This window comes from Littorina saxatilis, linkage group LG1 (assembly GCF_037325665.1).
Source record: "Littorina saxatilis isolate snail1 linkage group LG1, US_GU_Lsax_2.0, whole genome shotgun sequence".
NCBI lineage: Eukaryota > Metazoa > Mollusca > Gastropoda > Littorinimorpha > Littorinidae > Littorina > Littorina saxatilis.
In genome coordinates, this window is record NC_090245.1 from 26,055,521 (window position 1) to 26,082,817 (window position 27,297).

The following is a 27,297-nucleotide window of genomic DNA, read 5'->3' on the forward strand; positions in this document are numbered from 1 at the left end:
AAACTGACTAACTGAACGTTCAAACCCTAATTTAAAGATATTATCCGTGTGTGCTGACGTAACTACAAACCGTACAGTGTGCCTTAGTTGGGCAATTTGATGCAGCTAGTTTTGCCACAAGTATCCCTTTCAAAATAATATCCTTGAAGCAACATTCCTATAATACACTTTGATGCCAGTTGCCTTGTGCACAAATAGGTGTGTGTGTGTGTGTGTGTGTGTGTGTGTGTGTGTGTGTGTGTGTGTGAGTGTGTGTGTGAGTGTGTGTGTGAGTGTGTGTGTTCTGTTTGTTTGCTTGTTTGTTTGTGTGTTTTAGAGAGAGAGATAGAGAAACAGAGATCAAAAGGCAGAGAGACTTTGAGATACTATTTAGAGAGAGCTCACACATCAACGGTGAAATTGTACACATGATGTATTACAAGAAAATTATATTCAATGCGTTGGAATAAAGTATTACAAAACTGGCTGAATGTTTCACGCTTTCATTTGAAAAAAGCAAATAACAACATACATACTATAAATACTGTACTTTAGAAACGGAACAGAAAACCATAAGATCTTTTCGCTAACTCAAGTGGGGGAGGGAGGGGTAGGGTGGGACAAAAAACTCCTTTTTTGGAATATCTCATTCAATACTAAAGACAAAAACACAAAATTGGTGTCATTAGAAACTTTATTGAATTTGCCACAAAACAAAGAAAACAAAAAATAGATTTATTTAACCGACTCTGGAGAATTCGCAGTTAAAAACGCAAAAAAATGTGGGGCAGGGTGGAACATGACGGGGCAGGATGGGACATTGCTTGGGGCAGGGTGAAACATGACGGGGCAGGGTGGGACATATGAATTTGTGTGTGAAATTAAGAACCTTGTACCAGCTAAAACAACCCTTTTTGGCTTTCACTAGAAAAAACAAAACATTCTCGCAGCACTCAGCGCAAAAGATTACACACATTAATTACAAAACGTGTACTTGAATGGTTGAAAATAGTAATCGAACCCGGCTAAAGATTGAATAACATGCACAGAAATGGTGAACGTGTGTTCACAATGATTTGTTTGTTTGTTTATTTGTTGCTTAACGTCCAGCCGACTACGCAGAGCCATATCAGGACGAGGAAGGGGGGGATGAAGGGGGCCACTTGTCAAGCGATTCCTGTTTACAAATGCACTAACCCATTACTTGTGTCCCAGCAGGCTTTAGTAAAACTAAATTAATACCTACTGGAAGATTACCAGTTTCCAGTATGTTAAAATAGGCTTAACCTATCTACTGCTGGACTTACATCAGAACACTAACAGATTAAACTATACATGAATCGCGAGACAAGCGGCAAGAGAAGAGATTTTTGGAAAAAATACAGGTGAATGAGCAAGAAGGCAGAAAAAAGAAAAGAATTCATGAAGAAAAAGAGAGCATGACAGGAAAGAGGAACCAAAAATCTACCTAACAGCAAACTAGAAAGCTCCTGCGGTTCCAAAAACAGGAGGGGCCTTTAATTTCATAACCGCAGTGCCCCACTGCGGGAGTTCACAATGATGAAAAACATAACTGAACGCAAAGATGACTAGAAAATCGCATCAACATTGCCATGTCATAAAAACAAAATCTACATAGGAAAATAAAAGAATAGCACAACAGGATATCATTTCGTAATTATTTTGAGTATTTCTCAAAACAGATTGCATGACTAGATGAATCTTTCAAGGGAAGTCATATCAGGCTTCACTTGCAAAAGTCACATGTGAACACTGCCAAAGTTCCAATTTCTGCGCATTCTTCGTGGCACCACATCAGGCAACTCCCGCACTGGATCCACACTTCACCGGGGCGAGACGTGCAGAATGGCTCTGTGCAGATGATACATGTGTACGTCTTTCCATCTTTCACGCTGCCCTGCAAACATGCCCCCAAAAGTGGGGAAATCAATCATAGGGTCTTCACAATGTGCTTGGTATCCAAACCTTCCAAAAGACAAAAGACCCCTACCACAGTAGCAATCAAAATCAGAAAGCAGGTTACAGAGTGGCGGTAAAAGGATGAAATCTGAGATTTAAAAGCTCAATAATAAGAATAATCTAAGCACTTCTCATTTCATATGCTTCATTTGCGGCCTGATGTAGAGCGTACCTCTCATGGATCATTCTGCCATTTAAGGCATTTTGTTCTGCTCTGTAATAGGTGATGCCTGTCAACTTACCGATTCTGTTGTTTCTTCGGCTGCTGGTTCTGTTGTCTCTTCGGCTGCTGGTTCTGTTGTCTCGGTGGCTATTGGTTCTCTTGTCTCGGCAGCTGCTGGTTCTATTGTCTCGGCGGCGGCTGGTCCTGTTGTCTCGGTAGCTGCTGGTTCTATTGTCTCGGCGGCGGCTGGTCCTGTTGTCTCGGCGGCTGCTGGTCCTGTTGTCTCGGCGGCGGCTGGTCCTGTTGTCTCGGCGGCTGCTGGTCCTGTTGTCTCGGCAACTGCTTCTTCGACTTGTTGGTTGCTTGTGTCAGGGTCACATGGCTTTTCAGAGAACAGAAAAAAACAGATATGGTGGAGGCACTGCACGAAGATCTCCTGCGTCATCCACCCGCTTGGGTTACAAAAGCCTTGGGTGCCTGGTGGTGCACCGAAGAGCATATGGTTCTTGTAGTTCTTTCTTGGGAACACGAGGCAGGGTGGCAGGCAGTTCCCGATGCCGTTGATGATGCCCAGCATCGTAACTGTCTCTCCACGCTCATGCGAGACCAGTTGTGCGACCTGCTTGACACCAGCCTCAGCAACCACCTTCTGAGGCCTCTGGGAGGTGGTTAGTGCCGTTTCATCTACATTGTAGATTCTTTCAGGCGTTAGGGTGTGTTCTTGGTACAGCCGCCTCAATTTCTCAAAGAAGGTACCAACATTGTGCTTATTGAATGCAGTTGCTCTTGCAATGCTGGTCGCCTCAGGGGTTCTGATGCTGAGCTGACGATGGCGACTCTTGAATGCTGTCATCCAGTCTTTTCCGGCTTGTTTGTTTTTCTCCCAGTTGTCTGGAACACGATTCCCATTTCGAATGGCTAGGGTGTAAGCTAATGACTTTACAGTCGCAGTGTCTAGAGGAAATCCAATGCGTGATGCGGTCAGTAAGTACTGAACTAACTCAACTTCCTCTTCAATGGTGAAAATCAGCCTTGACTGGGACATCTCACTATATGAGGCCAGCTTCTTTCCTTCGCCATCTTTCCTCACTGCTCGCCATAAAGAGGATTTTTTAATTCCAAATTCTTCAGCGACTTGTCGGAAAGACTGGCCTTTTCTGACAGCCATCACTGCTTTGTGGAGTTGCTGGACATTCTCAGTAGATCTTTCTGTCCGGTCTGTTTTTCTTTTGTATGTTCTCACCATCTGAAAGTGGAAAGAAAATAAAAGGAAAAATTTAATCACTTATTTGTTTACTTATTTATCTATTGATTTATTTATGTATTTAAATTTCACATCCTTTGCAAATAGTGATTTTAGACGAACAAGAACAATACCGAAAAAGACAAAAGAAAAACAATAACCATAAAAGTTTCAACTGAAAAAAATATTGATAAAATTAGTGATATGCATGTAAAACAAACAATAGATTATTCATTGTTTATAGACTGGGAGAAATGTACGGAGAGGGGCAGGGTGAAACACCCCAGGGGTAGGGTGGGACACCCAAGGGGCAGGGTGGAACACTGAAGGGGCAGGGTGGGACTGTTCCACCCTGCCCCGTCCCACCCTGCCCCTCAGTGGATCAGTGCAATTAAATCTAAAAATGTCAAGAAAACACAGAGTATTGACAGTAGCATCCGGCAGCATAATATGCCTGAATAATTTCTCTCTGCAGGTGTCAAGTTTCATTCTTGTCAAGTCAAAACAAAGGATACAAAGCTTGCGCCTATTAGAGAGCTAAAAATTTACTTACGGTTGGAATCTGGATAATATTTTCTGCCTCATCAAAACCAAACACGACTGTCTGCAGGACTTTGGCGGCAGAGACTGGTCTGGGAAATCACAGCTTGGCGGGAAAACAAAAGTCCCGGATAAAGCATCGCATCATCACTAAAATTAGCCTGTTCCACCCTGCCCCATGTCCCACCCTACCCCTCCCTCCCCTGCAGCATGCACAGCTCCACTCGCCTCGCTCTTACATTTGTGTATCATATAATCAATAGAACAGTCCCCCTCGTGGGATGAGGCTGTATACATACATGTACAAAAGCATCTGTTTGCATAATATGCCATGGATTACCCTTGTTAATTAATACTGAATCGTCTTCTCTCTCTCTCTCTCTCTCTCTCTCTCTCTCTCTCTCTCTCTCTCTCTCTCTCTCTCTCTCTCTCTCTCTCTCTCTCTCTCTCTGTCTCTCTCTCTCTCACACACTCACACACACACACACACTCACACACACACATACACACACACACACACACGGTCACACACACACGCATGCTCAAGCACCTACACACACGCGCACGCATGCAATTGCACATTAACAGATCCACAATGTGTCTATCTGTCCCATGCGTATGCAGTCATTTCTCCTGAGTATTTCTTTAAATCTTGTGTACTATTCAACCAAAACACAAACTTCTAACACCATCTTTCACAACAAAACCTCGTTAAAAAGAAATGTTACCTCCAGATTTTCACTTTTTTTTTTAATACTGACTCGAAAATTGAATGCTGAACTGGAAAATTTATAATACAAGGTCAAATCAACTGGGAAACATTTATCAAGCCTTTGTTTGTTAGGTTTTTTTGTGCAAAACAATATTTTGGGTTATTCGTGGACACTGGTACTGTATCCCAATTTTACAAATAATTATTAGTGCATGCCGTAAAATATGGAAAAGTCATACTGTGGCGCAACGCTTTATGAAGCTGTATCGCACAATCTAACACCAAACACACACTCACACACACACACACACACACACACACACACACACACACACACACACACACACATTCACACACACACACACACACACACACATATTCACACACACACACACACACACACATTCACACACACACACACACACACACACACACACACACACACACACACACACACACACACACACCCTTTACCCTAACTGATTAAGAACTGACACAGACAAACAACAACATTTGGCACATTTCCATCCACCCCCCCCCCCCCCCTCGTCCGCCATGAATTCTTCAATAACAGCTTCTCCCTGAGAATATACTTTTCTTCTGCGATAGCCTGCTGAGGCTCAAGACTTGTTATATATGAAGTCTTATATCGCGCGCGTATCTCCAGACTCGGACTCAAGGCGCAGGGATCTATTTTTGCCGTGTGAGATGTAATTTTTTACACAATACATCACGCATTCACATCGACCAGCAGATCGCAGCCATTTCGGCGCATATCCTACTTTTCACGGCCTATTATTCCAAGTCACACGGGTATTTTGGTGGATATTTTTTATCTATGCCTATACAATTTTGCCAGGAAAGACCCTTTTGTCAATCGTGGGATCTTTAACGTGCACACCCCAATGTAGGACTTGGACTCCTTCAAGCACTGAGAAGCGCAGGAAGTTGTACACAAAATCAAGCGCGGACCTTGAGATGGTGAGGACAACACCCGCTCTCCATTTTCTCTAATAGGCTTTATCTCCCAGAAACAATTGGATAAAAACAAGTCCTGAAACCATCGGTGATCATAGCCTGGGAGATCGGGACAAAATTCGTTATGAAAGAGTAGGTTTGTGCTCACTTTGGATCCGCCATAACTCACGCGTAACGCCTCTTCCCTTTAAAGATTGTTCACCTCAAGAGCCAATTTTGGAAAGTTTTCTGACGAATTGGACCTTAAAAAGCTGAAGGGGCATTCTTTGCGCTGTAATTAAGACTGATACCCTTATAAATGTTTTGCTCAAAAATGCTTCGTAATTATGCTAATTAATCAAATGTATTTGAATAGGCGAGTGGTTGTCGACGTCAGCTCTTCTGTATCAGGAGTCTCAACTCCCTTCATCGTCATGTTATTTATTTCTAATGGTTACACATTCCTCGAAGCCGATAAATATATTTGTCATCATTTTGACGAGTTTTCATTCACAAGCACCTGGGAAATAAATGTCATGTTCCCCGGGGAATAAAATCCCCAGTTACCATAGTTGCAGGAAGCCCTATTACATGGATAATCAAAAGCAAACCCAATAGAAACGCTCGAGGATTCTTCGGCTCTTTTCATTGGCGTTTCCCCAGACCTAAACAGACGACACTGCTTCGCCAAGTTCCAAATACGAACTGGCAAACTGGCAAATGTAAACAAAAAACAAAACTACCTCATCAAAGGTCATACATTTATGCTTTATCGCAAACAAATGAAACCTATCGATATGTTTTATCTTCTCACAAAGTCATGGAGTGTGTCAGTGTTTGTGTTCATGGACTGATTGTGAGGGAGGGGGAGGGTGGGGTGGGGTGTGTTTCAGGTTTTGGTGTGGGTATGAAACGAGCAAAACAATACCCACACCACAAAATCTTGGAGGCAAAAAACACTCGCCGTCGCATCATTTTGTCCGCACAATATTATATGCACCAACAACCGGAAAGAAAGGTGACAATGGAAAAAGACTCATCTTTGCTTCCTGCGATTCCTTGCCCCCGACTCGAACGTCGCACGATAATCCACATAACAGATCTGTTGTGAGATGGTCAACGCTGACTGTGCAAGCAAATCACCTCGTTTGAAATACGACAATCCCATCGCTCGAATGCAACATGTGGGCACTATCGTCTCAAAGGCGCTTACTGTTGGTTTCACACACCACTCTACAGAACTTCGCATCCTCAAACCTGACATACTTGTCTCAACATTATAAACTCAAATCACACACAGTAAGTTGCTTTCGCACGCCAGCTTTGAACAACGTGCTGGGGCCCCGAACATGCATTATAATAACAGAACTCGCGTTTCAAACCATGGCTCCCTGTGTTGATTTTTCACTTAATGTTGAACCACCAAAATGATGACAAAAACGATGTTTGATGGTTTGTTGCCAGACCAGCTTTTTTGTCGGTCCTCGGGGGGCATATCGACTTTTGTTTCATATTTATTGACCGCGGCCTTCGGCCTTGGTCAATAAATATGAAACAAAAGACGATATGCTCCCCCTCGGACCGACAAAAAAGCTGGTCTGTCAACAACCCATCAAACATCTTATAATACCGTTGGATCCAGAAACACAGAGTCAAACTTGTAATCTAGCAAACGCATGTACATTCCGTGCTTTACGGGGCTAAAACGCATTGCATATCGTTAAACTAACACAATGTCCATTGGAAAATATACACGGTCTGAAAAGTCCACGGAACACAGTACTTAGATTTGACAAATATAACGCTAAAACGCTGATACTAAGACGTTCCTCGTGCATGTGTACGTTGCGATGATAACCTAAAATGGTTTCTGCAATGTATCGATCCTGATCCTCTATTAATAATAATCCCAACCCGAACTCTGAAAGCTCATTAAGTCGATTTCAAGTCTGTGCCTAAAGTAACAGCGCATGAAACATGGCGTATATCGCCGTGGATCGTGTAACTCTGCATTTGCGCCACCGCAACTTTTCATCGCTTCACGCCGACGAAGAGGCAAGCTGCGAGGTAGGTCTCTCGAATGATAAATTAAATTGTTAGAATGCTAAGCACTCAGCATGTTCTCAAGTGTTGCATTTCACATACTTATATCCTTAGCTATATTTCTGTATATATTTTTTGATGCTTTGATGGCCCTGGTGATCGTGACGATCTGTTTTTCTTCTCGTTTCTCCATGTTTTGGGCATATTTTCAGTTTCTGCGTCAAATGCAACAAAACGGAGATTACTGGTTATTCTTGGACATGTTCACTGATAACTTTAATGTTTTATGAATCTCCACGTGTAGTTTCTCTGTATATAGTTCCATATATACTTTGCAAGAAGCAGATAAAAACAGAGTGTCAACAACTCTCTGTAATTCGCCACCGCATCAATTCAATGTTAGATGTAACTCGCCACCGCATTTTTTGTTATTCGCCACCGCACTACGCAAATTGTTATTTTCAAACGCATCAACATCGTGGAGGCATTTAAACCTTTATTTTTGTCACAAAACTGACAGCAATTGATAGGAGCATTTTAACTTTTGTGCTGCAAGTTTTAAACTCAGGGGAGTGGCGTGATCTTGCCTATGCAAAGGATTTAAAGGCACCATGAGTTGACAAATCAAACTGTAGTATTTCTTCTTCTTCTTCTTCTTCTTCTTCTTCTTCTTCTTCTTCTTCTTCTTCTTCTTCTTCTTCTTCTTCTACTTCTTCTTCTTCTGTATGAAAAGTATGCTTATCTGTACTTGAGTGTATAACCCACATGTACTGGAATGTGCTTATATATATATATATATATGACCCCCCAAAAAAAGTCCCTGGGACTGTGAGATTCAAGAGGTTTAGGATATGATGACATCAATAGGAAATATAACAGTGCTTACCGTAAGAGTGAAAAAAATACTATATTTACAAGTGGGAAATGCATCGATGACGGCGAGTGATGATCTGAACAGATTACGCAGCAAAATAAAGACACATCAGAACATGAAGACCAACGTTTTCACCAATGAGATTTCACTTCTAGGAAGGCACGCTGATGAAAAGTTTGTCCTCATGTTCTCTTATGCATTCATTTACATTCGGAAGATTGACTACACATACAAGAATGTACAAAAACGTTCCGCATGGTTTGAACATTACTTCGTGTAAGGCGACGAATGGCAGGATGGATAGCGTACTTACTTCAGATAAGTGCTTCTTTTTCAAACTAAAAAAATAAAATAAAAATAAAAAATAATAATCAAAATATGCTGGATCTATTCAAAAGTGTTCATTGCAGAACTGAAAACAAAATTCTTTGAAAACAACATTTCAGGCAACACATTTCTTGGAATGGCGTAAAAGCTGCGTCCTGTACATGAAAGGATAAAAGCATCTTGGGCAGGAGTGAGCAAGTGTGTGTGTGTGTTGGTGTGAGCCTTGAGTGTTGATTTGTGTTTATCCCCGAGTACGCAGTACTAGGGTCCAGCAGACTTTAATTGTGTGTCTGTGTGTCTGTCTCGACTTAACAGCTTATTGCTGGGAAACTACTGGGCGCAGTTTGTTCAAAAGTTGATACACTAACTTGATAATAGGTCCGATTGATCGTATTAAAACTTCATAATGTTACCTGGGACCTAAATGGCAAATAATCCACAAAAACGACTCTTAACGGAGGGCGCAATTCGCGGTGGGTCAGAATAGCCGTTCGGCTGATAAACCGCCCAGCCAAGCCAGCGACACCGTACCAGCAGAGTACCAGGCTTTGCGTGCTTTGCGTGCGTGGAGGAAAGCGTTTCCGACTATGGCCAAAGGGATCCGGGTTCGATTCCCGGCATGGGCGGTCTATTTTTTTTTTAAATTCTTGTTTACTATTGTTTATTATGAACGTTTTAATGTTTTATTTTACTCTAATAATTTTTTTAATTGTGTAAAATAAATATTTTTTTTTATTTTTATTTTATTTTTTTTAATCCAAGTGATCCTGGTGGAAAGCGATTCGTCTATGGCCAAAGTGATCCGGGTTCGATTCCCGGCGTGGGCGGTCTATTTATTTTTTTATTTTTTTTAAATTCTTGTTTACTATTGTTTATTATGAACGTTTTAATGTTTTATTTCACTCTAATAATTTGTTTAATTGTGTAAAATAAATAAATATATATATTTTTTTTAAATCCACGTGCACAAGACAAAAACTTTCATACTGGGGGAGCGAGCCAGTCTGAAGAGTACTCGGGTCCAGCGCCAGCGTTTTTTATACTCTTTGCCACAGACATCACACGCGTACTAAGTGATTTGCACACATGTGTGGCGGTTTGGGTTTGCATTGCGTTTGCACGCAAATTTTTTGTGGCACTTGGAGCAGTCGAATTGTTTTTGACCGATGTGCTGTTTGTTCACATGTGACTGGAGGTCTGCAGACCTCGTGAATGTTTTTTTGCACATCCCACAGGTAACCCTTGGACCCCCACCCTCTGTGTGATGGAAGAGCCTGTGGTTTCTTAATGTTCGGTGGTGTTTATATGTTTTCCCACATTCTGGGCATAAACACTGCTTTTGCTCTGACTTCTTTTTCTGCGGTGTCGAAGTCACTGGTGGTCGAGTAGTAACTTCTACCACATTACTGACATCAAGGAAGCTGTCAGTGGTTTCCCCGGATTGTTCCAAATCCATCTGCAACCAAACCACTCGTATCCCGTCAGAAAAGTTATTGTATAAGCATATGTGATTGAAGAGCGCAGCGATTCTTGCCATTCTAGCAATAAACACTCAGTGGCTGAAATCACTAAGTTTGACAATATGGAACCTACCTCTTCCTGTTTGATTTGCGGTCACTTGAGTCTGAAACTGGGCCTGGAACGCTCCTGTTAAAAACATTGTGGGGCCAAATACCACATAATTCTAAAATTCTTAAGCTTCGTTGGTGTTTATGTGTGTGAAATGATTCTAAAATTCAGTCATTCCTATTACCAGCGACAACACAAAAACTCATCAGTTTGACGCTGGAAGAGAAAAGAACGCCTCTGACAGACGTGACGTTTTTCGGGAAAGAAGAATGACGAAGAATGTGGGAGTGAAACGCCGCCAGGTGCGTCTCAGAAACGTGTTCTACAAAAGCTGAACTAGGGGAAGGGCTCCTAATATGGACCGGCTCCTAATATGGACCACCACAAACTAACGGCGCTAGAGCGCTCAAAAAAGTTTTATTCGCTGTATCCACCCTCTCTGGATAACTTGCACATGTCAAAACAGTTGCAGAAACAGAAATCTCAAAACCGTCAGGCTTTTTCTCTTTTTTCACTTTTGGCAGCGTTCACTCTAAATTTGCCGCCTAAAACGGACTCGTTTCTGTCTACAGCCAAAGCTTTTATCAAACAAAAATGGCTATATATGACAGCTAAAACCGTATTTGTTACATTTTAGCAGTGTTGACCCCGAGTTTCTACTGCAAACAAAAAATAATAGCAAAATCTCAAAGTATGTGCGAGTCCCCTAATATGGACCACCTTCAACAAATCGAAGAAAATAAAAGCTAAAGGCTATTTTCATTAATTCATTAAGAAGCTTGCTGGTACTAACCTATAACTAGCCCTCGAGATTTAAAAAATATGCAACGAAAAGTCTTCTTTTTGTGGAAGTTGATAATTTCACTTATTTTCACTCTGTTTTTGATAAGCTTCTTTAGTTTCCTGGTGTGCTTCAAATAATGCTCTCATCAACCCAAAACAGATAAATCTAGAGCATATTTTAATTAGGCTGACTTGTACACTAAGTTGTATCATGTTATTTTGAAATATAGGGGGCTTTTTACAGTGATTCGTGAAGGCCGCTTCACTGGTCCATATTAGGCGCCCAGGCTCCTAATATGGACCCTTTGTGATTTTTTCTGTATTTAATTTTTGCTGAATGTGTATCAAAGCTATTTTACTCTGATTGGGCCTAACGGTTAACCTAAGAAAGAAGGACTACCAAACAAAAAATGAAACTTCTTTGCAAGAAAACAAGCTATTTATCAGCATGAAACAAAAAGGGGTCCATATTACGAGCCCTTCCCCTATACACTGAACTGAACAACTCCAAATCAATATTTTCAATTGGAAGTGACAGAATCACTGAACTGTTCAACATATTATGCAATTCATTAGACAGTTGCGGTGGCGAATAACATCCAAGACGTGAAATTGCGGTGGCGAATTACACCAAGCATCGGTGGCGTATAACATGAAGTCTAATTGTTTGTGTTTTCTTTTGCCGCGTGCGTCACCCAAAGACAAAATTGTGCAACAGCATTCATCAAGAATACAAAGGACATGTTTAGCTCACAGGATATCATCACGGGAATGCATCAACTAGTGCTGTTTCGTTGAAGTTACGAAGGAAGGGACAAATCGTGCAATTTCAGCTACAATTCCAGCAGAAATCGGACTTCAGAACTGCCGAAACCTGACATTTCGACTAAAAAAGCACGTACCTTAGACCTTGAGTATATACTTCTTTAAAATGTACTAATGAAGAATCTAGATGATGCCTGAAAGTCCTACACATTTTCATTTTCTGTGAGAGACCTACCTTGCAGCTTGCCTCTTCGTCGGCGTGAAGCGATAAAAAGTTGCGGTGGCGCAAATGCAGAGTTACACGATCCACGGCGTGATCAGGGGCAAAGGGTATAGGACGATAAAAATCTGGCGAACTGAAGGCGCGGCGTGGAAAAATGCAGTCTCGCGATGCCACTCAAAGTGAACCAGCCGTTTTCAATTTAAATAACTGAGCATCAAACTTATTTTAAGGTATTTATGTTGTGAGGGGGCATAGGGCGATTATAATTGTTTGATTCTGTCAGTTAACTGGCCTTTAAAGGTACGGACCTATTTTGTTGTACAACCATGTGTCCTAGGCTCGTAGACTGACGTAAAAGTGAATCTTGTTTGTTTACTTGTTTGTTCATCGTGAAAAGTCTGCTGGCAATCGGCTGACAACAAGACTAAAATGCAATCACTCCAACGTTAACAAAGAAAGATGAAGTCCTACCTCACTGACTTCTTCCATCCTTCGTTGTCCCCGAGTTGACGTGAGCAGCTTGGTATGACAGTCACACTAACTTGCAGGCTTCCTCACTTGCAGGCTTCCTTCCATGGTGGAACAGATCTCAGTACAAACACCAGTCTTCATACCACTTTCATTATCCATTCAGAGCACTGATCCTTGTATAAATGAACAGGTCCAAAACTGATGATATCTGAACGTCAAACACACTCAACAGAACTGAATAGGAGGGCATGGCACGGTCACACTTTGCTGGCTTCTACGACGGTTTAAATTGTTTTCTGCACAAACCCCAGTCAGTTTTCAGCACAAACACCAGTTGTAAGCCCGCTGGCCCGATCCGTTCATAATTCAGAGTACTGATCTATGCAGGAGCGGAGCAAAGCCTTACACAGTTCTAAAACTGAGGACATCTGAATGTCCGACACGCCCTAAACACAACACAACAAAGCTGCTTTCTCTGAACTCAACGGCGACAAAGTGACACATCCGCGTCGTGCCCCGAACTTCTATATATATATATCCGTTGCAAGCACATATTAGTCTGCTATCCATTTCTAACGTTCTTCACTGAAGTTCATCCATGGAAGCAACATTTTGGCACACAATACGTGACCTCATGTTGCTCCAAACAGCACACAAGGGTCGAACGTGTTTACTCACAATGGCAAATTTAGTTGAGCCACGCGGACTTCACAGGGGGCGCCTTCAACTTCTGTTAGACCTGTTCATTAAATACCTGTTTCCACGCATGTCCTGGTGCGGCAAACAGGGCTGAGATGCACGAGAAAGTTACCACCCAAGCAGGAGCCACCCGCAGTGTTGGGTTGGTTGAAACTGAGATGTGTTGTGATTTCAACGAAACAGAACCCGCTGTTTGTTCTCTCCCGTTTGGGTGGCACCCACTTTCGGTTGGTGTGCCTCAGCACTGGTGTCCAACATGCAACCTGTCACCCCTTTCTCAGTGGTCCAGCGCTCGGAACTCACGGACGATTAGCTGTCGTTCGTCACTCAGTCGTTCACGTGTCGAACTTTCTCGTAAACAACACGATGATTGGGGCTCTTTCATGATTGTTTGTTCAGTGAATACACGTATGTGTGTGCGTGCGTGCGTGCGTGCGTGCGTGCGCCGAGCATGTGTGTGGGTGTGTGTGCACGGTGTGTTCGCGCGCTCGAGCGTATGTATGTGTGTGTGTGTGTGTTTCAGTGTGTGTCCCGGAGTATATACAGATATGACCGACAGACAGACAGGGCAAGAGAGAAACATAGAGAGAGAGCTAAAGCCGCATCCAGCACTGAGGTTTAGACTCGAGAAAGCCTTAACTGACCTACTATAATAAATATCAAAGACTTTTAAAACGAACGGCTTACTCTTTCGACCGTCATTTACTCATACCCTGTCAGCGTCAACTGTGTGTATGTCGTGCCGAATTCACGGAATTGCCGAATTCGCGGAATCGACAACATGTTTTACCATTCAGCGTGTAATCGACAAACGCTGCCCATTACGCGAATTCGGCAGCGTTTTGCAGACAATGCGCAAAGGCTTCTTAACACTAGCCCATTTTACGAAATCAACAGCCACTTTTTTGGTTTAAAAATTCACAATTGCCTTCCATATCATCAGACTTAGAGAGCTAGATGCTACCGTGGTTAGATTGCACAATAATCGATAAGTTATGGCAAGTTATGTCAAAAAGTTTGTTTTTGTGTGCATATTTTGAGTTGTCCTCGACACAAACCATCACAAACCATAATAGGGAGGTAAAGCAATGTTAATGCAATGTTCTCGTGACACAAAAAGTTACGGACTGGCTGCCGCATTTGCAAAATGGGCAAGTGTTAGAAACATTTACGTATTTTGGGGGCGTGTGTGTGTGTGTGTGTGTGCGTGTGTGTGTGTGTGTGTGAGTGTGTGTGTGTGTGTGTGTACGTGTGTGTGTATGTGTGTGTGTGTTTGCGTGCGCGTGTGTGCGAGCGTGTGTATGTGTGTTCGTGCACGCGGTGTGTGTGTGCTTGTGTGTGTGTGTCCTTGCAGTGAAACCAACGGAACTTGGTGCCTATTTGCTTCAGTCAAGGGATATTGTTGGTCTGACCGTTGGGGGGGGGGGGGGGTGGAAGAAGGGGTCTGGGAAACCCACTGTACCCTAATCTAGACGCAAAGACACGATTTTTTCTCGAAAACGCAGCACAAATATGGTAAATCAAAGTGAGTATATGTGCTTTAGGGAGCACATTTGAAAGTTTGAATGTAAGGACCCCGGATGCAGGTCAAGCGAGATGGATGACTGTGTGTGTTGACCGGGTCAGTCATGTAAGATGCAGCTAAACCATACAACTTTCTACTAGCTGAGATGCTAGTGGACTGAGATTTCCGAGCATTTGACACTATACTATTCAGTTGTTGTTGTGAAAAGATTGTATCGTTCTGTAAACCTAATGAGAGGCCGGATGGAGCTTTAAAGGCACAGTAAGCCTCCCGTAAACCATCACAGATACTGTCAGGCTTTTACACACGGTACAAACACCCTTTCATTTACACACTCACCGCTTTTGAACATCCTAGGTGCCCTCCGTAAAGAGCAAGCAATTGTCAAAGAATTTATTTTTGCGTGGTTTATCTTATCCCTGAGCAATCGCGAACCCGTGTGATCCAGTTTCCTTTTTTCACAATGCAGTCGTCAGTTTGTGATTTCAATGCGACTCGCCGTAAGCTTATCTGCAATAGCACGTTAATGTGTACCTCTGAATCTAAACGCAACAAACGGCTGCGCGGATTCACACGAACTAAATCGATGGCAGTTGACTGTTCAGAGGGACGGGCGCTAGGCACAACCGTCATCTGCTACGAGAGAGACGGTTTGCGTGACACGTTTCCGGGCTTTTCTTTTTTCAAACTTTCAAAACTTCAAATTGTACTGATCTTGTCTTGATGAAAAAATAATTCTTTTATGATTTAAGAATGGTTGTGGAACAAGCTGTCAATTTATTATCTAGATTTTAAAAGTTAGTCAGTCCAGCGCCTAAACGAGGCGCCTGATTTGCCGATCAGACGGTCCACGAAAATACATTCTTTGAAAACTGCTCGCTCTTTAGGGCACCTAGAATGTTCTCAAGCGGTGAGTATTTAAACGAAAGGGTGTTTGTACTGTGTGTAAAAGCCTGACAGTATCTGTGATGGTTTACGGGAGGCTTACTGTGCCTTTATCATGATTCTGGCTCTGTTATCGGATTACTTTAGGGACATTAATCACCAGTAATACTGATCTTTACTTTACATATTGATTTGCACTTCAATTAAGTTAACACGCCGCCGAACTGAACCTCATTGACCTGTAACTATAAGTGTGCCCCTTTAACAGTTGGCAGAGTCGTGTTTTACAGTACACCACCTGAAAAGCGTGGTGATATTGAATCCGCCTTTACATTGATAGAATTAAAGTCATACGCACTCCTTCTCAAGTCGTGAATTCAGTTCGGATTACCATTCCAGATGTGTCCAGGCGACTACATGGGATAAGACTGTCCCTCCCTCGGGACACACGACAATCAACATCCTGACCATATATCTTACCACAGAAAGGAAACTCCGTATCTTGTAGGCATGCTGTAGTGAATTTGATTTTTTTATGACTGAAATAATTTCTTAAAATTAGGAGAGCAAAATTATTTCATAATTTCTTAAAATTAGGACAGTAAAATTATTTCATAATTTCTTAAAATTAGGAGAGCAAAATTATTTCATAATTTCTTAAAATTAGGACAGTAAAATTATTTCATAATTTCTTAAAATTAGGACAGCAAAATTATTTCTTACAAAATTAATTCTTATACACATTCCCACTGTGCACTGAAAGCACCCAGGGTGTTTATGTTTTGGTATGTGACCAAGCATAGGGATTGTCTTTTTTCACGTTAAATGTAGCCTGGGCAGATCTGAACTGCCATAACATTTAATTAAACTTGTTGTTCTCAAAATATTGTGTGCACGTTTTTTCACGAAAAGGAGTATGCCTTTAACATTGAATAATGAAAGAATCACTATTGTACAAAATTCCGAACAGGCATGTTATTTCTTGTCAGCTCGGTACTCATTTCTAAAGAGATTTATGGTCAGTCGTGTGAAATATGCATTTTGACAAATATACATCACACACAAAAATAAGTGATCAAAGTAAAACAATAAAAGGAGTGACGAAGCAGCGACATTTAACTACGTGACAGCTGCAGGCCGCAAAGAAAAATAACTTCTTCACGTGATTCTTATATCTTTCGCTTTTCCCAAGAGGAGGCTAAAAATTGGGCCACATCTTTCTCGGTGAGGCAGTTTAGTAAGATGTATTGATTAGTTCAGCACACCGTGCGCCAACTACAGTGTTATTTCGTGACTGATGTGAAATAATGCCGACCCTGAGAACCCACCCTCATAGGACCACGCAGGCCTACAATTCTAGGCGTAAAATCAATCACGGTGCCACTTAGTTGAAAAATAAAGAAAGACAAATAACTATTGTCAAACGAATGTATAGAATGCCATTTTGTCCGTTTTTGTCGGGGAGGCTGGTTCGCGTTTAAAAAAGACGACATGCGTTTGAATAACTTTTGGGAATATTTCTGTTTTTAAATTACCTTAGGGAATATTTCTGCGGTATTTTTTTTCTGACATATTTTGTTCTGTCTTTTACCCCCCCCCCCCCCCCCCCCCCATCAGTGACAGATTGAAAGTTTTCAAAAGTGCCTAAGATTAACGAACGCATCAAAAATAGTTAAACTGTCAGACCGGTATGAATCAATTTTTCGTACGCAACTTCGCAATTGCCGCGGAAAGTTTAATAGAAAAAAATCACACAAAAACCGGTGACGAAGCCTTTTATCAATGCTGCGTTAAACCATAGTCCCCATGCGGCGCTAAAAAGTGATATACAGATAGATAAGGGGAGCCAAGGGTAAAATTGCATTTTGTTGTTACACGCACCAGTAACCAGAAGGCAATGAAATCACCGGTCACCGTCAGTGCGTAACAGTAAAGGTATCCCTAGAGCTCAACGGAGTACTGATGGTTGGCAATATATCACTATACAGCTCAAACTGTGTGGGCTTTCTTGATGTAGATTTTTTTTTTTTTTGTGTGTGGAAAAGGCCAAAAATGTAAAAATTATGTACGGGTAATTTTGATAATCTTATGACAAAGCAATAATTATGATTACTCTTCTGTCATTAATAAACTTTTTCTTTTTAAGCATACACTTAGTATTGCAAATCGGACAGTCATGTGGTGAATATGTCAAGTTGTTCAGTAAATGGAAACAAAACAAAGAGGATTGTGTACGCTTTCAAGACTGAATCTCTCTCTGTTACACACACACACACACGCACGCAATTGCATGCACATGTCAGAACACTCGCACACACAAAGACAGACACACACACACACATTCAACAAGCAAACCACCAAAACAAAACAAACATGTTAAACAGTGTTTAAGCACAACATTTTTATTCAATTTTAATTTTCTCTGAACAATGTTCAAACACTTCTCATCTTTGAACGTCATAATGTTCAAACACTTTAGTGACCAGCAAAAGAAATGACCTACGTACTTTCTAAGACAATTAAACTCAAATTCACTGAGGATATACGATAACTAAAAAAAAAAAACCCAGAAAAACATGGGATGAAGCCTTTGATCAATGATTTCACAATGCAAAAGCAACCAATACAAGTTTCAACAGCAAAATCAAAATGTAAAAAAAAGAGATACAAATTAAACAAAGTTCAATAGCAACTTGATTTTTTAGTTGCCCTGCAGGACACCATAATTCAAACTTTTAAGTGAATGGAACCAAAATTCACAATATTGTACCTGTGATGTTCACAACTCAAAAACTGCTGTACAATATTTTCATATGCAAATAATGACTGGACATAAAATAAAACGGTAGAAATGGGACAGGTTCACAATTGCGGTCATTCGGTGGATAGGAGGGTTGGGAGCATAGAATTCTGAGACTCCTGGACAAGTTACTCAAATGAAACACTACACATGTTCTATTTACAGGAAATCTGAAAACTACCACAAACCAACTAATGGATAAAATTCTGTTGGAAAAGCAAACAATGAAGAGATATTATATACACAGATTCTCATTCAAGATCTCTTAGTTAAAATAACTTCACACAACAAAAAACCCAGGTACAATACATCAGTTAAAAAAAGAAACATAAAAAACAGATTTTTCTGACTTTTAAGAAAGAAAAAAGTAACTTAACAGTGTTTCATACAGAGCATTCTGTGCCTTCTATTCTGATGGAATAAGAAGGAATGTGCCACGTGTTGATGGTCTCTTTGCTCATTGTTAACACATTTATGAATAAACCATTGGAAGAAAATCAGTTCAAGTAATATAGATTTACGAAATCAAAATGTATTTTATTCAAAACTACACACTTAAAAACACCAGCCTATTCAAATCATGCAAACACTGCTTGCTCATTGTTAACAATAACATAAAACTAGTTTAAAAACACAGTCCTACCTTGTGTGCAGATGTGACAAACATAAAGTTCCATTCAAAATGAAACACAAAATTGCTGTAGTGATTGTTTTAAGAAAATAAACAAACAAACACAAAAGCACCCACCAAGTTTCGGTAAGTTTGTATATATTGTTAACAATTGCGGTGCCTGAATGAAGGACAACACACTGCATCCAAGGGATATCATCTAATGTCCTGCCATAGATTGATCTACCCAGCACAGTTACTTCCCTTCTTCATTTCAAGTTCCACTCATTAAAGCAACCAGTTCACTTGCATGCCTTGCATTTAAAATTAGGACAGAACTTGAATGGTGTGATCAAATGGATGAAAATAATCATCCAATGGGAGAAGGGGGAAGGGGAGACGATCAGCCGGTAATGGGGAAACTGGTCTGCAGGGGCGGTGGGAATGAAATACAATGGATGCAGTGTTTGTAACTGGCGTTTGCTGCCTATCATAGGGATTGAACTTCCCCTATCAGTTTTGGACCCTCAAATTCAAACCGCTATTTCAGGGAGACCTTTCCTTTTTACTCAAAACAAAGCAAATCAACAAAATAAAAGAAATCAAACAAAACATAATAACCAAAAAACATTTGTTTCACAAACGAAAAAAAACCATCATAAAAATCAAACAAATGTCCAAACTAAAACGCTGCACATATGCCCACACGTCTTGTCTGCATTGGGGAAACAACACACGGCTGTTCCTGTTCCCTTTCTCCTCTCCCTCTCAACACTCGCACATCCTCCCAAACATCAATTAAACGATAAAATGCCCATTTTTATAACCTCACTCAGGAAAATTCAAGTTCATATCCCCTACACGAGCACTGAGGGCTTGGGAAATACTTTTCAGAAAGAGTGAATCTTATAATCAGATCATACCGAGGTCCAAAGAAGGTCAGCTTTCAAACACCACTTGTACGATGAACAGATAATACCAGGGTCTAAAGCCGGTCACCTTTAAAAACGCTGCTCCTTTGATGATCAGATAATACGAATAGCTAAGGCAGGTCAGCCTGACGATCCGATAATACCAGTACACACCAGTATGTATCCCAAGCAGCACCAACGCCTCTCGCGCCGAGGAAGAGTCTCTGGCAGAGGCATCAAAGATCTGCAAGTCGATATTTGCTATGGTTGGAACCACTTCTGGAATCGTTTGCTGCCTCTGGTAACTGAGTCTGAAAGAACAAAGGAGAGCTATGAAGCGTAATGTCATTTGGGGTTCACATATATGATAGTACAGGAAAGTGTGTGTGTATGTGCGTGTGTGTGTGTGTTTGTGTGTGTGTGTTTGTGTGTGTGTGTATGAGAGTGAGGAAGAGAGAGAAAGGGAGGGCGGGAGAAAGAGGGGGAGAGATCATATAACCATGCACATGAAAGCATGCTCAAAAAAACCCTGCACACATATTTTGAGAACAACAAGTTTAATTAAATGTTATGGCAGCTCCGATTATAACTCGCCGTCATGCGTGCCCACACACACGTGTGTGTGTGTGTGTGTGTGTGTGTGTGTGTGTGTGTGTGTGTGTGTATGTATGTGTGTGTGTGCGTGTGTGTGTGCGTGCGTGCGTGCGTGCGTGTGTGTGTGTGTGCGTGTGTAAACAATTGGTGTGCGTGTGTAAACAATGGAGTTTGTCCAGTGTTCCAGTTAAACTTCTCTTCTTTTTTCAAGTGAACAAATCTAAACTGTGGAACACCCTTTGAAGACCTTCAGAAATCTGAAAAATTCAGGTCCGAAAAAGGAGGGAGTCTTAAAATGGAGGTAATATAGGTTTATGAACAAGAAAATGTGAAGAAGCAAGGTCTTGAAAGGGGGGGTGGGGGTGTGGGGGGGGGGGGGGGTCCGAAATAGGGGGGTTCCACTGTACATGTACGTGCATTTGTGAGGACAGGTGCTTTTGAGTTTGCTTTAAAGATCAGCGTTAACATTTCGCTACAGCAACTACAATTTTAAGACAATTATGGATCTGAGCATTCTGTTAATTCTTGCGTATTGATTTTTTTTAAATATATTAAATTAAGATTTAACCCCTTTTCAATGATCCAAAAAGTTATATTTCTTTGGCTTCGTTTTCAAAGTGAACAGTTTCAACAAACGTTGTAAGCTGTATGAAAATTACATACAACCCGAACTAACGCTCAAAAACAAACACGCAACAGCATTATTGAAAACTCACCCAAAGAAAGAGTTGGCAACCTCACAAAGCCGGTGACAAGGTGACTATGCTGCGTCGACACGGCTTGCCGTTGAGCTCGTTCATGGCGCGGCTGGCGTCCTCCATCCTCGCAAAGCCCACGACGGCGTTGCCAGTGGGACTGCCATCCGCTGCGTAATGGAGTCGGATCGAGTCGGGGAGGGGGTTGTGGACCTGGAAGAAGCCCATGATCTCTGTGATGCTGACGGCAGGAGGGAAGTTCTGGCAGCTGAGGTAGAACCAGTTGCGGTTGAGGACCCCGGGAGGGATGGGCCTCATCCCACCAGCAGGATCCGGGTTGCGTGGCATGAAGTTGGGCGGACCAGGCAGTGGACCCTGGCCAGGAGGCAAGCCAACAAGGCGGGCATTGCGAAGCCTCTCAATCATGTCGGGCTTGGCCACCGATTTGACGGCCAGGATGTGTCGACCCATTGAGGTTTTGTCCTTCTTCAGGGCCTTCTCCTTGTCTTCATCTGTAGCAAACTCCACAAAGCCCTCACCCATGGGCTTGCCTACGCCATCGTGCACAATCTGGATACCGCGCTGAGTGGCGATTTGCAAGTCCCCAAAGAACTCACGAATGTCTTTGTAGCTGGCCAGCATGGGTAGTCCCTGGACGTGAACACAATGACTGGGGCCTTGGTCCATTGAAGACTTTTCTTCTTCTTCTTGTTGTTGCTGCTGCTGCTGCTGTTGTTGTAGCAGCTGCTGCCGCTGCTGAAGAGCAAGATTTGGATCAAAGGCTGGGCCATTTCTTGGAGGTATTAGAGGCATCGGTATGTTGGGAAGGGTAATGTTGAGGAGGGGCTGGGGACCCGGCCTGCCTGGCGCTTGCCCCATCAGAGGAGGGCGAGGACCCATGAGTCCGGCTCCTAGGTTAGGCTGCTGTGGTTGTTGTTGTTTTTGCTGCTGTGGTTGTGGCTGCTGCTGTTGAGGCTGTTGTCCTGGCTGCTCTCCAGTCCTATTGGCTTGACGCTTTAACATCTCTTGCTGTTTCTTGATGCAGAGCTCCATGTCCTCGCGACGTGCACCAGATAACTTCATGGGCCTGGATTGGAACACGCGACCATCAAAGCCCATAGCTGTTTTAAAGTCTTGCAACGAGGCAGCCTCAATGTAAGCCACACCAGTAATTTGGTTTCTGCTGTCATACTCCAAGGAAATAGCTTCCCCATTGTCAGCAAGTTTGACATTTGAGAAAAACTGCTTCAGATCTTCCCGCTTGACGCTGAAAGGCAGTCCCTTGATCATGATGGTCAAACTGGTCTTCTCTTGATCTTTCATTACAACTGGTGGCGTGACTGTTGGAGTCTTCCCTAATTCGCTGTTTGGAGCCTTCCCTAATTCGCTGTTTGGAGCAGGCTGAGAGTCCACCTGACTCTCAAATATCTTGGCTGTAGTGTACATCAGTGTCACAGGATTACCAAAAATTGTCTCTCCACTCTTCTTCATAGCTCGCTTGGCAGCTTCCTCACTCATGAATTTCAAGTAGGCTTCTCCAGTTCTTTGTCCTTTGATGTCATTAATGATTTTTATTCCATCAAAAGGTAATTCAGAACCAAAGCAGAAGCGACGAACTTCTTTGAAATTATAGGAGAGGGGAAAGCCTTTAGCGTAAACAAACTTGCTTGGCGGTGGTTGAGAAGAATCTGTGCTGGGTTTCTTCTCTTCCTCTGTCTTCTTGTCATTCTTTGCCACATCTTTTTCATTTTCCTTTCTCCCATTGGACGGCTCTTTGGTGGTAACATCTTTGGAGCGGGATTCTCTGTCTCTGTTGCTTGATGAGCGATCTTTGTCTCTAGACCTCTCACGATCCCTACGGTCACTACGGTCTCGATCTCTGTCATTTCTGCGTGAATGTCGATCTCTGTCAGAGCTTCTGTCGCGACTTCTTCGACGATCAGAGCGTCTGCGATCATCCCGAACCCTGTCTCCTCTGTCATCTCTGTCTCTTCGGTCTGAATGACCTCTCCTGTCTCTGTCTCTATCTCTGTCATAATCTCTGGAATGCGATGGTCTTGAGTCTTTATCTTCTTCTTTCTTGCTACCTGGGGCTGGCAGAAGACCTACTGGAGCATCGCCCAAGAGCCCCTTCCCAGCAGGGCGGACCTCATCAGGCTCAATCCCCCAAGGTATGTCGAGGCCACGGATATCCATATCCTCTCCCTGGAATCCACCTTGCCTCCTGTCTGTGTCAAGGTCATGCCCAAGTCCGGTGTCAAAGTGTCCATGCCCTCTCTCCATTCTGCCATGAGGTCCATCAAGTCTTCCTGGCCCCCCTGGTCCCTCCATCCTCCCACCTCGTCCACGATCAGGGTTTCCTCTCCCACGTCCAGCATCTATCCTTGAATCAAAGTCACTGCCAGGGAACTGATTTCCAAATTCTTCACCAAAGCCAGGCATCTCCTCTTCAAATTGTTGGTCATTGTATCCTTCTTCCATGGGATAATCAGGATGGCCATGGGGTGGGAACTCTCCGCCAAATCCACGACCTCGACCTCTCTCAAATCCTCCCCTGCCTCTCGCTCCTTCCATTCCCCCCCTGCCTCCTCTGTTTCCGAATCCCTTGTTTTCAGGGTCAAAATCCAGAAGGCTGGGAAGTCTTCTTTCATTTTGTCCTCCGTGAGCTGGGTCATAATCCATTTGCATGGGGTCGTATTCTTCATGTGGTGGAAATCTGTGGTCAGGTGGTGCATCAAATCTGTTTCTGCGTTCACGACCTCTCTCTGAATCAAAGGGCCCCTCGGGTCCTGCAAAAATAGGTCTCCTTTCAGCTTCTCTATCATCCTGACCTCTGTCAAAAGGTCTTCCATCAGCATCCCTTCCAAATGGTCTTCCACCAGGGTCTCTCCCAAAAGGTCTTCCGTCAGGGCCTCGGTCTAACGGTCTGCCATCAGGACCTCTTTCCAGCGACCTCCTGTCAAGCCCTCTCTCATACGGTCGCCCATCAGCACCTCTGTCTAATGACCGTCGATCAACGCCCTTCTCAAAAGGTCTTCCATCAGGGCCTCTCTCAAAAGGTCCTCCATCAGGGCCTCTTTCGAAAGGTCTTCCATCAGGGCCTCTCTCTAGAGGTCTTCCGTCAGGGCCTCTCTCAAATGGTCTTGCATCAGGGCCTCTCTCAAATGATCTTCCATCAGGGCCTCTCTCTAGAGGTCTTCCGTCAGGGCCTCTCTCAAATGGTCTTGCATCAGGGCCTCTCTCAAATGATCTTTCATCAGGGCCTCTCTCAAAGCCAGGTCTTCCGTCAGGGCCTCTCTCAAAGCCAGGTCTTCCATCAGGGCCTCTCTCAAAGCCAGGTCTTCTATCAGGGCCTCTCTCAATATGTCTTCCATCAGGACCTCTCTCAATAGGTCTTCCATCTGGGGCTCTCTCAAAATGTCCTGTATCTGAGCCAACATCTGAGGGCCTACCATCAGGTCCCCTTTCCAACAATGGTCTACAACCATGGCCCCTAGGCAAAGGTCTTCCATCTGGACCCCTTTCCAAAGGCCTTCCATCAAGGCCTCTCTCAAACTGTCCTACATCAGGGCCAACATCTAAGGGCCTACCATCAGGTCCCCTCTCCAACAGAGGTCTTCCATCATGACTCCTCTGCAAAGGTCTTCCACCTGGACCCCTTTCCAAAAGTCTCCCGTCTGGGCCTCTGTCAAGTGGTCTTCCATCTGGGTCTCTTGGCAAAGGTCTCCCATCTGGGCCAAAGTCCATTGGCCTTCCGTTTGGACCCATATCCATTGTTCTTCCATCTGGCCCTCTGTCCAAGAGTCCTCTATCAAAACCTCTATCGAGCGGTCTTCCATCTGGAACCCTGTCTAAAGATCTTCTGTCAACTCCTCTGTCCAGTGGTCGTCCATCAGGGCCAATTTCCATGGACCTCCTATCTCGGCTGGCATCAAATCCTGGCCTGCCCACAACCCCTGGTGCTTCAAAGGGATCCTGGCTTCCGTGTTGGGACCCTCTAAAGTCAGAGTCACCTCCTTCATGGAACTGTCCTCGGGTGTGTTCTTGTTCAGGACGCCTTAGGTCAGGATCACGCCTCATGTCTCTACCTGGCTCCATGCCTCTCTCCCTTCTGTTCATAAAGTCATCTCCCCCATAGCCTGGCCACTGGCCTTGCTCCACAGTGTCCATGTCACCAAACTGCTCACTGCCAAAGCCCGGCTGCTTGCCTTGCGGCGGCATGTCTGGGGTGGGAAGCATACCCCGTCCTCGGGGCATACCCGGCACATCTTCCTGTTGCATTCCTGGCCTTGGTGGAAAACCACTGCCTCTTCCTGTTGGAAAGCCTTCACGTCCTTCAGGCAGAAAAACTTCATCACCATGCATGCCAAGCCTTCCAGGCTCAGTGCCCTTGGGCATGCCAGGCAACTGGTCCAGGAAGGGTTTGGACTGTGGTCTCCCAGTAACTGCTGATCTCATTGGGTCATCAGGAGTTCCTCTGGAGCCTGGCCCAGGGCGAGGAGGTATTTGTCCTGATGGGTCAGGGAGTCGCCCTAAAGCTTTCTCATCACTCTGCCCAGGCATGCCAGGATGGGGTAGGAGGCCTCCTCTGTTCATCTCCTGTGAACCTGGTCGCCCACCCCTCATTTGGAAGTGGTTGCCACCACCTGGGGGCATGCCCTCTTGGCCAAAGCCTCCCTGCTGGTTAAAGCCAAACCTGTCGGGTTTTGTCTCTCCTGTCTGGCCAGGAAACTGCTGTCCCTCCAGTCCGGACATGCTGTTTCCAAACTGGTCGGGTCGCTGTCCGCTCTGTGATCCTGAGAACGATCCTTGTGAAGTGTCATCCCTATTAAAGAAGTGTTGGTTGGATCCATAAGGCTGACCTTGACCTTGCATTTGTCCACTGTTCTGCCACTGGTTAAAATTGTTGCCACCATAGCCACCTTCCATTCCATAACCAACGTTGCTGGCATCAGGTTGGTTCTGTTGCCCACGGCTGTTGCTGTTGGTGGGTAAATTAGAGTCAGCAGAAAGACCATACTGATTGTTCATTCCGCTCTGCTGCTGGCCTTCATAAAGATTCGGCTGGTTCATTGGTTGGTTCTGCTGCATACTATACTGGTTGTCCCTCCCTTGCTGACCAGGCATCTGTTGGCTTTGCATGGATCCTTGCATTTGGTTGTAGCCCTGGCCCATTAAGTTTTGATTGCCAGAAAACTGGCCCTGGTTCATGCCACGTCCTGTCTGCTGGGGTTCTGCCTGTGAAGGGAAGCGTTGGTTGCCCATCCCTTGCGCACCAGGATAGCCTTGTTGCCCTTGGAATCCTTGATTCATCCCTGCACAAAATGAAGCCATTCTAATCGTGAATTGTGATGTTGGTAGTCCTGCGAGAGAGAGAGAGAGAGAGAGAGAGAGAGAGAGAGAGAGAGAGAGAGAGAGAGAGAGAGAGAGAGAGAGAGAGAGAGAGAGAGAGAGAGAGAGAGAGAGAGAGAGAGAGAGAGTCTGACTTAAAAAAGAAACCCAATATAAATGCTGCCATGGAATTGAGTCAAATGGATCACAAATTAATCGTTGGTTGTGTCAGTGTGTCTAGACCTTATTGACAGTTTGTCTGAACGGGTGATAACTTCCTCGAGAAATATAGTGCAAATTGCTTTAATAGGTTTCCTTCAGGAATGTTCTGGTATGTTTTAAGGCATGTATGACAGGTATAATCCATGTCAGGAAGAATGAGTTTCAAGGAAATAAATGACGGGTGGGAGGTGGTCCAGGATCATAGGCCCTGCTGGGGGTTTAGGGGCATTGGCCACAGATGCTATAGCATTTTGGCCTTGTAAATATGAATTTAACCCCCTGTGTTGAAAGATAAAATGTGCATATATGTTAACACTTTGTACCCCACCTATGTTGACCAGCCGAAACCAGCTTTTCTGCCGCAGGTCACTCAGAATTGTAAATGTTTTGAAGAAT

At 43.6% G+C, this 27,297-nt stretch overlaps 2 protein-coding genes across 3 annotated transcripts in view; both read right to left on the reverse strand.

Moving 5' to 3' along the window:
• Positions 1–684: 684 nt before the first annotated feature.
• Positions 685–4,103, reverse strand: LOC138965629 (jerky protein homolog-like). Its single transcript, XM_070337807.1, has 3 exons — positions 3,919–4,103; positions 2,202–3,368; positions 685–1,897 (listed from the first exon to the last, which is right to left on the reverse strand). Exons 2-3 carry the CDS (start codon positions 3,366–3,368, stop codon positions 1,727–1,729), a joined length of 1,338 nt encoding a protein of 445 aa, XP_070193908.1. The 5' UTR covers positions 3,919–4,103; the 3' UTR covers positions 685–1,726.
• A 14,016-nt stretch (positions 4,104–18,119) lies between these two features.
• The window catches only part of LOC138965641 (collagen, type I, alpha 1a-like), a 51,180-nt gene continuing 42,002 nt past the window's right edge, over positions 18,120–27,297 (reverse strand). For both annotated transcript variants that reach the window (XM_070337821.1, XM_070337817.1), the window contains exons 3-4: positions 21,370–26,663; positions 18,120–20,370 (exon numbers count right to left, since the gene is read on the reverse strand). In XM_070337821.1, coding sequence (XP_070193922.1) covers positions 21,391–26,663 — 5,273 coding nt within the window. In that variant the 3' untranslated portion in view covers positions 18,120–20,370; positions 21,370–21,390. The remainder of the gene's footprint in view (positions 20,371–21,369; positions 26,664–27,297) is intronic.